This window comes from Tursiops truncatus, unplaced genomic scaffold (assembly GCF_011762595.2).
Source record: "Tursiops truncatus isolate mTurTru1 unplaced genomic scaffold, mTurTru1.mat.Y mat_scaffold_449_arrow_ctg1, whole genome shotgun sequence".
NCBI classification, from domain to species: domain Eukaryota; kingdom Metazoa; phylum Chordata; class Mammalia; order Artiodactyla; family Delphinidae; genus Tursiops; species Tursiops truncatus.
In genome coordinates, this window is record NW_022983308.1 from 39271 (window position 1) to 52341 (window position 13071).

Sequence of the window (13071 nt, forward strand, 5' to 3'; positions counted from 1 at the left end):
GGCTTCTTTGCCTAAACTTTCCAGGGGCGCGCCTCACTGTAGCCGGTCCACCCCCACGCCAGGGTGGAGGTTCCCTCATCATGGGATGCTTCCCCAGGGACGGCATCATTGTAGGTGATAGGCAGACCTGGCGGTAAATAACAAAGCGAGACAAGTGGATAGAGTTCCCTTTGAGTAGTCCTGACAGTTACTCACCATGGAGTCCATGCCAAGCCTTGTTAGTCACTTTTGCTCTTTGAGTTGTCACACCAACCGGGAAGGGAGACAGCAGCCAGGAGCCCGGTTCCCGAAGTCCAAAGTACCTGCAGTACGGGGCGGCTACTGAGGCAGGCACACAGGGCTGGGGAGTGGTGCCCTGCTTCTGTGTTTTTGTCGCTTCGCAGCTGAAAGAGGGAGTCAGTGAGCAAGCTCCCCTTTGGCCCAGAGCTGTGTCCTCGGCCCGTCTCTACCATGTCCAGCTCAATCCTGGGGGCGACCAAGGTGACACAGTAGGAATGTATTTATGATTTTGTGGCTACCTTCTGACGCTTTCCTTCAGTAGTGTTCGAGAGGTTTCTTTTGGTAGAACGTATTTCAGAAAATCACTGAAAAGAAAATGGTAAGGAAATCCTGATGCAGGTGACAGCAGAAATGGCAGGATCCTTCTGTGTCTGTGAGGAGGACACCGACTGTGCTCCTCACGGCTTTCTATCTGTAGTGTCGACGGCTCTTTGCGTGAAGGCAGGAGAACCCTCTCGGGAGAACCGGTCCCACGCTCACAGGGTCGATGGGGACGGCCCAGAGCACAGAGCTAAACACACCGTCCTTGCTTGTGTGTCTGGAAGGAGAACAGTGTCTCCTAGGCTGATGATAACAAATAAATCAATAGATAAATAAATGAATGGGTGATGTGATCGATTGCTCACTGAGTGCCCAGTATATTCTGACCTTCTTTGCATGTATTCAGTTCTTTAATCCCGAGAGCCAGACACTATTACTTTCCCTTTAGAGCAGAGCAGACGGAGCCACAGAGAGGTTATGTCCCGTGGCTGTACGTGGCACAGACGGGACTGGCCCTCCTGCAGGCTGACTGCAGCCCCGCGCCCAACCGGACACCATGTCATCCCACGAAGGGTGAGAACACTGAACACCTGGCACAGAGGCAGCAGTGGGAGAGCCCTGAGCCGGCAGCCAGAACCCTCCGCACAGCTCTGTGACCTCTCTGGGCTTCGGCCTCCCACCTCTGCAGCCAGGAGCACAGCTGGACTGTCTCCGAAGACCCTGCAGCCCTGGAAAAGGAGAGGCCGGATTCAGCCTCCAGTGATGCCATAACCGGCACCGTGTGGCCGGGAGGTGAGACAGCTGCAGTGTAGGTTTAGTCCTCTGAGTATAGGCTGTGTGCCCTTGGGTAGGTTGCTTAACCTCTCTGGAATTGGCACCATCACTCCAGACCATGCAGGTTCACCGAGTCTGTCCAAACGCTGTGGCGGTGACTCGTTCCACGGGGCTTGTTGGAGGACATCCCCACGCCCTCTGGCACTGCATAAGCAAGGTTCCTATCCATCCCTGCCCTCACCATGAGCTTGCTTGCAAACCAGGGAGCCTTTCTCCAGGAGCTTGTCGGGAGCTCAAGGATTCTCTGTGCACAGATGTCAGTGTGGAGAGAGCGATCGTACGGGACACCTTGCGGGAAGCCCGAGCTGGGAGCCAGGCCACTATCTCGCTCATTCCCCCTCATTGAAATTAATCTTTTGTATCGAAAGGAGGCAATGAAATCTCAGAGAGTATCAGTGACTTGCCAGGTCAGGAAGTGGCACGGTGGCTGTGAACCTGAGTGCCTGACGCCGACGCCCACGCACGCAGCACGGGCCGGCTCCCGAAATGCCCTGTGCACTCGGGGCACCTGTGGCCCATCTTGGTCCTGACTTCTGAGCCACGTGTCTCCTCTTTCTCTCGGAGTGCCCATCAAATAGGAGTTCCCTCCCCAGACCGCCAGGGGGCCCAACACCTGAAATATACTACCCGTTCCCTCAGCACACACTTGTTGCTAATAAACCCCACCAGGCCCCCCCACCCCCCCCCCCCCCCCCCCGCCACGCACTGCAGCACCACCATCACTCTGCAGAGGAACACGTGAAGTCCTTCTTCTGAAACCGGGTCTCAGGGAAACAGCCGGGAAATTCCCACCAAATCCAAATCACTTTCTTTCGGGGTGTCAGGGAGCCACGGGCTGGTTTTTGAGGGAAGGGAAGATGTCAGCCTGACCTAGGGAGGTACTTGCGAAGATTCAGAGCCAAGCCCCTGCAGGGAGCTGTCACGGGTGGCGAGTGTCCTGTCCGTAGCCCTGGGCAAGCCAAGGCTGATGTTCCCTGTGGGGAGGCAGGGGGCAGAGCTGCTCCAGGCGTGTGTGGTCCACACAGTGGGGCATCTGTGAAGTGTTCCCAGGACTCGGGCACACTTTCAACGTACGTGCAGCATATGAGAGCGTCCAGTTTCCAGAATTGCTCCTCCACGTGTGAAGGTGGTTTTACGTGTTGAAGGGAAAACTGGGTGTCACATATCGTGTCCTTTGACGTGTTTTCTTCGCGATCCGTTTTACTGACCAGGGTGAAAAGTGTGGCAGAAAATACAAAGAGGTCTTTCCAGGGTGTTTTAGACGCAAGCCCCGTGCAGAAGTCACACGAGAGGGGTGTGGGATTCCATCCCCTCTGGGTACTTTTCTAGGCTCTCATCACCGAGCGCTGAGTTTGGCAGGGGCCCCCAGAGAAGGAAAATGAGAAATGGGCAACTTTCTCTGCAATCCATACTCCTAAGGGGAATAGAGGGAGTGTGTCCTCTGTGTGTCCAATGCCCTATGTCATCTGGCGAGGGTATCCTTTGGAGCTGAGAAACGGAAGCTCAAATTAACCTAAGCGGCTAAGACGCTCAGTGTGTGTGTTTTGGGGGTGTGGGGTGTGGGGGGGTACTCTTTGGTCCAGAGCCGAGGTCTCTGCACGTCCAGTCCAGTTCCCCACGCCAGCCCTGATGGGCACGGAGTCTCTTTGTCCAAGACAGACCAAGGAAGACAGAGCCAGAATAAAGTCAACAGCTTTTATTACAAGTCACAGATTTCATAGAAAAAGGAATGTAGCGTCAGGTCCGGTTGTATGAAAAACGGTAAAATGCAGGTTTGTCCTGGTTGCTCTGTGGACACCCGGGGCAGGCTCTCCGCGACATCAGGCACAGCAGCTGCACTTGTCCGAGGCCCCTTTGCAGACGCAGCCCTGGGCACACTTGGCGCAGCCCACGGGGCAGCAGGAGCAGCAGCCTGGGGAGGCAAGGGCAGCGTGCGGTCGGACCACGCGTTGTCCGGAACCACCCTTCCCAGCAGCAGGCCTGGCCCCAGCCGCCCTCGGGCCCAGACCCTGAGTTTACGATGGTGTCCTCTGTCCTGAGGTAATTGCTCTCAGACACTAGGTTCAGGTTGCCCGGCCCATCTGTGCCCAGGACAGGGCACAGCGCCTTGGAGAGACAGTGAGCAGGGCCTCTGGGGACAGGAGAAAGCCAGCCCCCACAGCACCACCAGTGATGTGAGCCAAGTCCTCAGGATCAAAGTGGAGGCAAAGCCCGCACAGAGCAGCTCCCGCTCGGGATAGGGAAGCTCTGGGCTGCTTCGACAGGAAGGGGCTGCACCAGGTCCGAGAAGCCACGCACGGCCACTGGTTCCTGTCCCTAAAGTGCTTCAGTCCCTGAGAGGACTCGGAAGCGGGACTCAGGAGGCAGGAGGACTAGTTCTAGTGACAGGTCTGAGGTTGTTTGTCGGTGGCCCGTCTGGGCCTCAGTCTCCCTGTTCTCTAGTGCGCGCCTGGGTCTCGCTCATGCCGAAGGTGATTCCAGCTCTGACTGTGAATCCCTTCCTGGTGAGGGGGGTGCCGGGAAGTCTGGTCACTGTCCTGCTCCTGCCTGCCTGCTGAGCTCTGGGCCCCCTCCTCGCACTCAGCCCAGACCCCGCATTCCCAGAGAAGGCCCCGCACACTCACTCTTCTTGCAGGAGGTGCATCTGCAGGCTTTGCAGGTGCAGGAGCCAGCGCAGCCGCAGGAGCCGCCTGCCGGGAAGGGAAAGGAGGCCAGCAGTGAGCAGGGACGGGGATGCAGGAGCCACAGCAGACGGTCAGCAGTGCCTCCCTGAGCCCTCCTCCTCTGTCAGGACCCAGCCCTGGGAGCTCGTGTCCACTCGGGCGGATAGAGAAGCCCCAGCTCCTCTCTTCTGGTCCAAGGAGAGTAGGTCCCCTCCTGATGGGACTCCACAGGGAAGGTCCCGGGCTCCAGACGCAGGCCAGGCCGACTGGGGCCGGGGGCCGGGGGCCGGGGCCCATGGCCTGAACCCCAAAGAGGCAGCGCCCCCTCCTCCCATCAAATCGTGGCAGGTCCGAGGCCTCCTCCAGACGCTGGGTCCCGGTCTAGCAATCCCCTGACCTGCCGGGTGACCTCAAGAAGGACAGCCTGGAGCCTCCGTGCCCTCAGTGTCAACGGAGAGGCAAAGGGAGACTGACGTGCCCTCAGGAGCCTGGCTACCAAGAAAGCCCTGGACCCGTGACAGGAGTCCTCCTGAGCTCAAAACTCAAAGCCCTCCCTTCTCGTCCTGTGCCCGGGAAGGGGGCATCCTAAGGCTCAAAGGCAGGGCTCCCTTACCAGTGGGGCAGGAGCACTTGGGGTCCATCTGGAGGAGGAGTGAGGCCCGAGGTCCAAAGCAAGGGGCGAAGCCGCTTCACGGGTCCGGTGGGGGCCGTGTGGGAGCGAGGAGCCCGGGGGCTCAGTTATAGGCCGAGGAGGCGGCCCGGGCGCAGAGGCCCCGCCCCCGCCTTGCACCCGCCCCGCGGCTCCGCGCCCGCGCCGCCCGCGCCGCCCGTGCCGCCCGCAGCGCCCTGGGCCGGGCTGTGAGCAACAGGCGGGGCCGAGCGCACGATTCCACGTCGGTGCCGGCTGGAGCGGAGGAACCGGGTGCCGTGCGGTAAGCGGTGTCCCAGCCCCCCGGCCGCCCCTTCCCAATGTGCCCGACGGGAGCAGCCACCGTGTTGGCGGCTTGTGCAGGAATCCGGCTCCCGCGTCCTCCGGTCTTCCCCGCCCCAGGCCCCGCGCCGCCGGCCTCCGGGTCGCCGTTTCCTGCAGCCTGAGAACAGCCCCCCGCCTCCCGCTCGTGTCCCTGGCTTGGCTGGAGCCGGGGAGCGGTGTCAGAGAGCGCAGGCGGATGTGACCCTCACCACCGTTTGGCCGACCCCATGTGTCCCCGGGCGTTGCCAGCCCCGGTCCCCACCACGGTCCTTTGGAAGCGTTTTTCCGGTACCGCCTCCTGTAACCGCAGCGCGGTGAACATTGCCTTCAGCCGCGAGGCGTCACTTGTGTTTTCCTTTCCTGGGGGGATCCTGGCTCATTTGTCCGGGGGCTTCTTTGCCTAAACTTTCCAGGGGCGCGCCTCACTGTAGCCGGTCCACCCCCACGCCAGGGTGGAGGTTCCCTCATCATGGGATGCTTCCCCAGGGACGGCATCATTGTAGGTGATAGGCAGACCTGGCGGTAAATAACAAAGCGAGACAAGTGGATAGAGTTCCCTTTGAGTAGTCCTGACAGTTACTCACCATGGAGTCCATGCCAAGCCTTGTTAGTCACTTTTGCTCTTTGAGTTGTCACACCAACCGGGAAGGGAGACAGCAGCCAGGAGCCCGGTTCCCGAAGTCCAAAGTACCTGCAGTACGGGGCGGCTACTGAGGCAGGCACACAGGGCTGGGGAGTGGTGCCCTGCTTCTGTGTTTTTGTCGCTTCGCAGCTGAAAGAGGGAGTCAGTGAGCAAGCTCCCCTTTGGCCCAGAGCTGTGTCCTCGGCCCGTCTCTACCATGTCCAGCTCAATCCTGGGGGCGACCAAGGTGACACAGTAGGAATGTATTTATGATTTTGTGGCTACCTTCTGACGCTTTCCTTCAGTAGTGTTCGAGAGGTTTCTTTTGGTAGAACGTATTTCAGAAAATCACTGAAAAGAAAATGGTAAGGAAATCCTGATGCAGGTGACAGCAGAAATGGCAGGATCCTTCTGTGTCTGTGAGGAGGACACCGACTGTGCTCCTCACGGCTTTCTATCTGTAGTGTCGACGGCTCTTTGCGTGAAGGCAGGAGAACCCTCTCGGGAGAACCGGTCCCACGCTCACAGGGTCGATGGGGACGGCCCAGAGCACAGAGCTAAACACACCGTCCTTGCTTGTGTGTCTGGAAGGAGAACAGTGTCTCCTAGGCTGATGATAACAAATAAATCAATAGATAAATAAATGAATGGGTGATGTGATCGATTGCTCACTGAGTGCCCAGTATATTCTGACCTTCTTTGCATGTATTCAGTTCTTTAATCCCGAGAGCCAGACACTATTACTTTCCCTTTAGAGCAGAGCAGACGGAGCCACAGAGAGGTTATGTCCCGTGGCTGTACGTGGCACAGACGGGACTGGCCCTCCTGCAGGCTGACTGCAGCCCCGCGCCCAACCGGACACCATGTCATCCCACGAAGGGTGAGAACACTGAACACCTGGCACAGAGGCAGCAGTGGGAGAGCCCTGAGCCGGCAGCCAGAACCCTCCGCACAGCTCTGTGACCTCTCTGGGCTTCGGCCTCCCACCTCTGCAGCCAGGAGCACAGCTGGACTGTCTCCGAAGACCCTGCAGCCCTGGAAAAGGAGAGGCCGGATTCAGCCTCCAGTGATGCCATAACCGGCACCGTGTGGCCGGGAGGTGAGACAGCTGCAGTGTAGGTTTAGTCCTCTGAGTATAGGCTGTGTGCCCTTGGGTAGGTTGCTTAACCTCTCTGGAATTGGCACCATCACTCCAGACCATGCAGGTTCACCGAGTCTGTCCAAACGCTGTGGCGGTGACTCGTTCCACGGGGCTTGTTGGAGGACATCCCCACGCCCTCTGGCACTGCATAAGCAAGGTTCCTATCCATCCCTGCCCTCACCATGAGCTTGCTTGCAAACCAGGGAGCCTTTCTCCAGGAGCTTGTCGGGAGCTCAAGGATTCTCTGTGCACAGATGTCAGTGTGGAGAGAGCGATCGTACGGGACACCTTGCGGGAAGCCCGAGCTGGGAGCCAGGCCACTATCTCGCTCATTCCCCCTCATTGAAATTAATCTTTTGTATCGAAAGGAGGCAATGAAATCTCAGAGAGTATCAGTGACTTGCCAGGTCAGGAAGTGGCACGGTGGCTGTGAACCTGAGTGCCTGACGCCGACGCCCACGCACGCAGCACGGGCCGGCTCCCGAAATGCCCTGTGCACTCGGGGCACCTGTGGCCCATCTTGGTCCTGACTTCTGAGCCACGTGTCTCCTCTTTCTCTCGGAGTGCCCATCAAATAGGAGTTCCCTCCCCAGACCGCCAGGGGGCCCAACACCTGAAATATACTACCCGTTCCCTCAGCACACACTTGTTGCTAATAAACCCCACCAGGCCCCCCACCCCACCCCCCCCCCCCCCGCCACGCACTGCAGCACCACCATCACTCTGCAGAGGAACACGTGAAGTCCTTCTTCTGAAACCGGGTCTCAGGGAAACAGCCGGGAAATTCCCACCAAATCCAAATCACTTTCTTTCGGGGTGTCAGGGAGCCACGGGCTGGTTTTTGAGGGAAGGGAAGATGTCAGCCTGACCTAGGGAGGTACTTGCGAAGATTCAGAGCCAAGCCCCTGCAGGGAGCTGTCACGGGTGGCGAGTGTCCTGTCCGTAGCCCTGGGCAAGCCAAGGCTGATGTTCCCTGTGGGGAGGCAGGGGGCAGAGCTGCTCCAGGCGTGTGTGGTCCACACAGTGGGGCATCTGTGAAGTGTTCCCAGGACTCGGGCACACTTTCAACGTACGTGCAGCATATGAGAGCGTCCAGTTTCCAGAATTGCTCCTCCACGTGTGAAGGTGGTTTTACGTGTTGAAGGGAAAACTGGGTGTCACATATCGTGTCCTTTGACGTGTTTTCTTCGCGATCCGTTTTACTGACCAGGGTGAAAAGTGTGGCAGAAAATACAAAGAGGTCTTTCCAGGGTGTTTTAGACGCAAGCCCCGTGCAGAAGTCACACGAGAGGGGTGTGGGATTCCATCCCCTCTGGGTACTTTTCTAGGCTCTCATCACCGAGCGCTGAGTTTGGCAGGGGCCCCCAGAGAAGGAAAATGAGAAATGGGCAACTTTCTCTGCAATCCATACTCCTAAGGGGAATAGAGGGAGTGTGTCCTCTGTGTGTCCAATGCCCTATGTCATCTGGCGAGGGTATCCTTTGGAGCTGAGAAACGGAAGCTCAAATTAACCTAAGCGGCTAAGACGCTCAGTGTGTGTGTTTTGGGGGTGTGGGTGTGGGGGGGTACTCTTTGGTCCAGAGCCGAGGTCTCTGCACGTCCAGTCCAGTTCCCCACGCCAGCCCTGATGGGCACGGAGTCTCTTTGTCCAAGACAGACCAAGGAAGACAGAGCCAGAATAAAGTCAACAGCTTTTATTACAAGTCACAGATTTCATAGAAAAAGGAATGTAGCGTCAGGTCCGGTTGTATGAAAAACGGTAAAATGCAGGTTTGTCCTGGTTGCTCTGTGGACACCCGGGGCAGGCTCTCCGCGACATCAGGCACAGCAGCTGCACTTGTCCGAGGCCCTTTGCAGACGCAGCCCTGGGCACACTTGGCGCAGCCCACGGGGCAGCAGGAGCAGCAGCCTGGGGAGGCAAGGGCAGCGTGCGGTCGGACCACGCGTTGTCCGGAACCACCCTTCCCAGCAGCAGGCCTGGCCCCAGCCGCCCTCGGGCCCAGACCCTGAGTTTACGATGGTGTCCTCTGTCCTGAGGTAATTGCTCTCAGACACTAGGTTCAGGTTGCCCGGCCCATCTGTGCCCAGGACAGGGCACAGCGCCTTGGAGAGACAGTGAGCAGGGCCTCTGGGGACAGGAGAAAGCCAGCCCCCACAGCACCACCAGTGATGTGAGCCAAGTCCTCAGGATCAAAGTGGAGGCAAAGCCCGCACAGAGCAGCTCCCGCTCGGGATAGGGAAGCTCTGGGCTGCTTCGACAGGAAGGGGCTGCACCAGGTCCGAGAAGCCACGCACGGCCACTGGTTCCTGTCCCTAAAGTGCTTCAGTCCCTGAGAGGACTCGGAAGCGGGACTCAGGAGGCAGGAGGACTAGTTCTAGTGACAGGTCTGAGGTTGTTTGTCGGTGGCCCGTCTGGGCCTCAGTCTCCCTGTTCTCTAGTGCGCGCCTGGGTCTCGCTCATGCCGAAGGTGATTCCAGCTCTGACTGTGAATCCCTTCCTGGTGAGGGGGGTGCCGGGAAGTCTGGTCACTGTCCTGCTCCTGCCTGCCTGCTGAGCTCTGGGCCCCCTCCTCGCACTCAGCCCAGACCCCGCATTCCCAGAGAAGGCCCCGCACACTCACTCTTCTTGCAGGAGGTGCATCTGCAGGCTTTGCAGGTGCAGGAGCCAGCGCAGCCGCAGGAGCCGCCTGCCGGGAAGGGAAAGGAGGCCAGCAGTGAGCAGGGACGGGGATGCAGGAGCCACAGCAGACGGTCAGCAGTGCCTCCCTGAGCCCTCCTCCTCTGTCAGGACCCAGCCCTGGGAGCTCGTGTCCACTCGGGCGGATAGAGAAGCCCCAGCTCCTCTCTTCTGGTCCAAGGAGAGTAGGTCCCCTCCTGATGGGACTCCACAGGGAAGGTCCCGGGCTCCAGACGCAGGCCAGGCCGACTGGGGCCGGGGGCCGGGGCCGGGGCCCATGGCCTGAACCCCAAAGAGGCAGCGCCCCCTCCTCCCATCAAATCGTGGCAGGTCCGAGGCCTCCTCCAGACGCTGGGTCCCGGTCTAGCAATCCCCTGACCTGCCGGGTGACCTCAAGAAGGACAGCCTGGAGCCTCCGTGCCCTCAGTGTCAACGGAGAGGCAAAGGGAGACTGACGTGCCCTCAGGAGCCTGGCTACCAAGAAAGCCCTGGACCCGTGACAGGAGTCCTCCTGAGCTCAAAACTCAAAGCCCTCCCTTCTCGTCCTGTGCCCGGGAAGGGGGCATCCTAAGGCTCAAGGCAGGGCTCCCTTACCAGTGGGGCAGGAGCACTTGGGGTCCATCTGGAGGAGGAGTGAGGCCCGAGGTCCAAAGCAAGGGGCGAAGCCGCTTCACGGGTCCGGTGGGGGCCGTGTGGGAGCGAGGAGCCCGGGGGCTCAGTTATAGGCCGAGGAGGCGGCCCGGGCGCAGAGGCCCCGCCCCCGCCTTGCACCCGCCCCGCGGCTCCGCGCCCGCGCCGCCCGCGCCGCCCGTGCCGCCCGCAGCGCCCTGGGCCGGGCTGTGAGCAACAGGCGGGGCCGAGCGCACGATTCCACGTCGGTGCCGGCTGGAGCGGAGGAACCGGGTGCCGTGCGGTAAGCGGTGTCCCAGCCCCCGGGCGCCCCTTCCAATGTGCCCGACGGGAGCAGCCACCGTGTTGGCGGCTTGGCAGGAACCGGCTCCGCGCGTCCTCCGGTCTTCCCCGCCCCAGGCCCCCGCGCCGCGGCCTCCGGGTCGCCGTTTCTGCAGCCTGAGAACAGCCCCGCCTCCCGCTCGTGTCCCTGGCTTGGCTGGAGCCGGGGAGCGGTGTCAGAGAGCGCAGGCGGATGTGACCTCACCACCGTTTGGCCGACCCCATGTGTCCCCGGGCGTTGCCAGCCCCGGTCCCCACCACGGTCCTTTGGAAGCGTTTTTCGGTACCGTACTCCGTAACCGCAGCGCGGTGAACATTGCCTTCAGCCGCGAGCGTCACTTGTGTTTTCCTTTCCTGGGGGGATCCTGGATTTGTCCGGGGGCTTCTTTGCCTAAACTTGCCAGGGGCGCGCTCACTGTAGCCGGTCCACCCCCCGCCAGGGTGGAGGTTCCCTCATCATGGGATGCTTCCCCAGGGACGGCATCATTGTAGGTGATAGGCAGACCTGGCGGTAAATAACAAAGCGAGACAAGTGGATAGAGTTCCCTTTGAGTAGTCCTGACAGTTACTCACCATGGAGTCCATGCCAAGCCTTGTAGTCACTTTTGCTCTTTGAGTTGTCACACCAACCGGGAAGGGAGACAGCAGCCAGGAGCCCGTCCCGAAGTCCAAAGTACCTGCAGTACGGGGCGGCTATGAGGCAGGCACACAGGGCGGGGAGTGGTGCCCTGCTTCTGTGTTTTTGTCGCTTCGCAGCTGAAAGAGGGAGTCAGTGAGCAAGCTCCCCTTTGGCCCAGAGCTGTGTCCGGCCCGTCTCTACCATGTCCCATCTCAATCCTGGGGGGACCAAGGTGACACAGTAGGAATGTATTATGATTTTGTGGCTACCCTTCTGACGCTTTCCTTCAGTAGTGTTCGAGAGGTTTCTTTTGGTAGAACGTATTTCAGAAAATCACTGAAAGAAAATGGTAAGGAAATCCTGATGCAGGTGACAGCAGAAATGGCAGGATCCTTCTGTGTCTGTGAGGAGGACACCGACTGTGCTCCTCACGGCTTCTATCTGTAGTGTCACGGCTCTTTGCGTGAAGGCAGGAGAACCCTCTGGAGAACCGGTCCCACGCTCACAGGGTCGATGGGGACGGCCCAGAGCACAGAGCTAAACACACCGTCCTTGCTTGTGTGTCTGGAAGGAGAACAGTGTCTCCTAGGCTGATGATAACAATAAATCAATAGATAAATAATGAATGGGTGATTGTCGATTGCTCACTGAGTGCCCAGTATATTCTGACCTTCTTTGCATGTATTCAGTTCTTGATAATCCCGAGAGCCAGACACTATTACTTTCCCTTTAGAGCAGAGCAGACGGAGCCACAGAGAGGTTATGTCCCGTGGCTGTACGTGGCACAGACGGGACTGGCCCTCCTGCAGGCTGACTGCAGCCCCGCGCCCAACCGGACACCATGTCATCCCACGAAGGGTGAGAACACTGAACACCTGGCACAGAGGCAGCAGTGGGGAGAGCCCTGAGCCGGCAGCCAGAACCCTCCGCACAGCTCTGTGACCTCTCTGGGCTTCGGCCTCCCACCTCTGCAGCCAGGAGCACAGCTGGACTGTCTCCGAAGACCCTGCAGCCCTGGAAAAGGAGAGGCCGGATTCAGCCTCCAGTGATGCCATAACCGGCACCCTTGTGGCCGGGAGGTGAGACAGCTGCAGTGTAGGTTTAGTCCTCTGAGTATAGGCTGTGTGCCCTTGGGTAGGTTGCTTAACCTCTCTGAATTGGCACCATCACTCCAGACCATGCAGGTTCACCGAGTCTGTCCAAACGCTGTGGCGGTGACTCGTTCCACGGGGCTTGTTGGAGGACATCCCCACGCCCTCTGGCACTGCATAAGCAAGGTTCCTATCCATCCCTGCCCTCACCATGAGCTTGCTTGCAAACCAGGGAGCCTTTCTCCAGGAGCTTGTCGGGAGCTCAAGGATTCTCTGTGCACAGATGTCAGTGTGGAGAGAGCGATCGTAGGACGGACACCTTTGCGGGAAGCCCGAGCTGGGAGCCAGGCCACTATCTCGCTCATTCCCCCTCATTGAAATTAATCTTTTGTATCGAAAGGAGGCAATGAAATCTCAGAGAGTATCAGTGACTTGCCAGGTCAGGAAGTGGCACGGTGGCTGTGAACCTGAGTGCCTGACGCCGACGCCCACGCACACGCAGCACGGGCCGGCTCCCGAAATGCCCTGTGCACTCGGGCACCTGTGGCCCATCTTGGTCCTGACTTCTGAGCCACGTGTCTCCTCTTTCTCTCGGAGTGCCCATCAAATAGGAGTTCCCTCCCCAGACCGCCAGGGGGCCCAACACCTGAAATATACTACCCGTTCCCTCAGCACACACTTGTTGCTAATAAACCCCACCAGGCCCCCCCACCCCCCCCCCCCCCGCCACGCACTGCAGCACCACCATCACTCTGCAGAGGAACACGTGAAGTCCTTCTTCTGAAACCGGGTCTCAGGAAACAGCCGGGAAATTCCACACCAAATCCAAATCACTTTCTTTCGGGGTGTCAGGGAGCCACGGGCTGGTTTTTGAGGGAAGGGAAGATGTCAGCCTGACCTAGGGAGGTAACTTGCGAAGATTCAGAGCCAAGCCCCTGCAGGGAGCTGTCACGGTGGCGA

General features: G+C 59.4%; 1 protein-coding gene, 1 long non-coding RNA gene and 1 pseudogene across 2 annotated transcripts in view; 1 reads left to right on the forward strand and 2 right to left on the reverse strand.

Moving 5' to 3' along the window:
* LOC141277764 (uncharacterized) overlaps window positions 1-7438 on the forward strand; it is a 34981-nt gene extending 27543 nt beyond the window's left edge. Inside the window, exons 7-8 of the long non-coding RNA XR_012329575.1 lie at window positions 989-4969; window positions 6388-7438. This is a non-coding gene — a long non-coding RNA (uncharacterized lncRNA). The remainder of the gene's footprint in view (window positions 1-988; window positions 4970-6387) is intronic.
* LOC117310858 (metallothionein-1E-like) lies at window positions 3056-4788 on the reverse strand. The gene is made up of 3 exons (XM_033850431.2): window positions 4651-4788; window positions 3999-4064; window positions 3056-3286 (listed from the first exon to the last, which is right to left on the reverse strand). Exons 1-3 carry the CDS (start codon window positions 4676-4678, stop codon window positions 3195-3197), a joined length of 186 nt encoding a protein of 61 aa, XP_033706322.1. The 5' UTR covers window positions 4679-4788; the 3' UTR covers window positions 3056-3194.
* Window positions 7439-8452: 1014 nt separating the features above from the next.
* LOC117310866 (metallothionein-1A-like) lies at window positions 8453-10181 on the reverse strand (annotated as a pseudogene).
* Between the last annotated feature and the right edge of the window lie 2890 nt (window positions 10182-13071).

Coding starts and splice junctions, on each gene's coding strand:
- LOC117310858 (XM_033850431.2), bottom strand. CDS start 4,678: ATGGACCCCAAGTGCTCCTGCCCCACTG. Junction 4,065..4,650: donor CAAGTGCTCCTGCCCCACTG/GTAAGGGAGCCC, acceptor CCTTCCCGGCAG/GCGGCTCCTGCGGCTGCGCT. Junction 3,287..3,998: donor ATGCACCTCCTGCAAGAAGA/GTGAGTGTGCGG, acceptor TTGCCTCCCCAG/GCTGCTGCTCCTGCTGCCCC.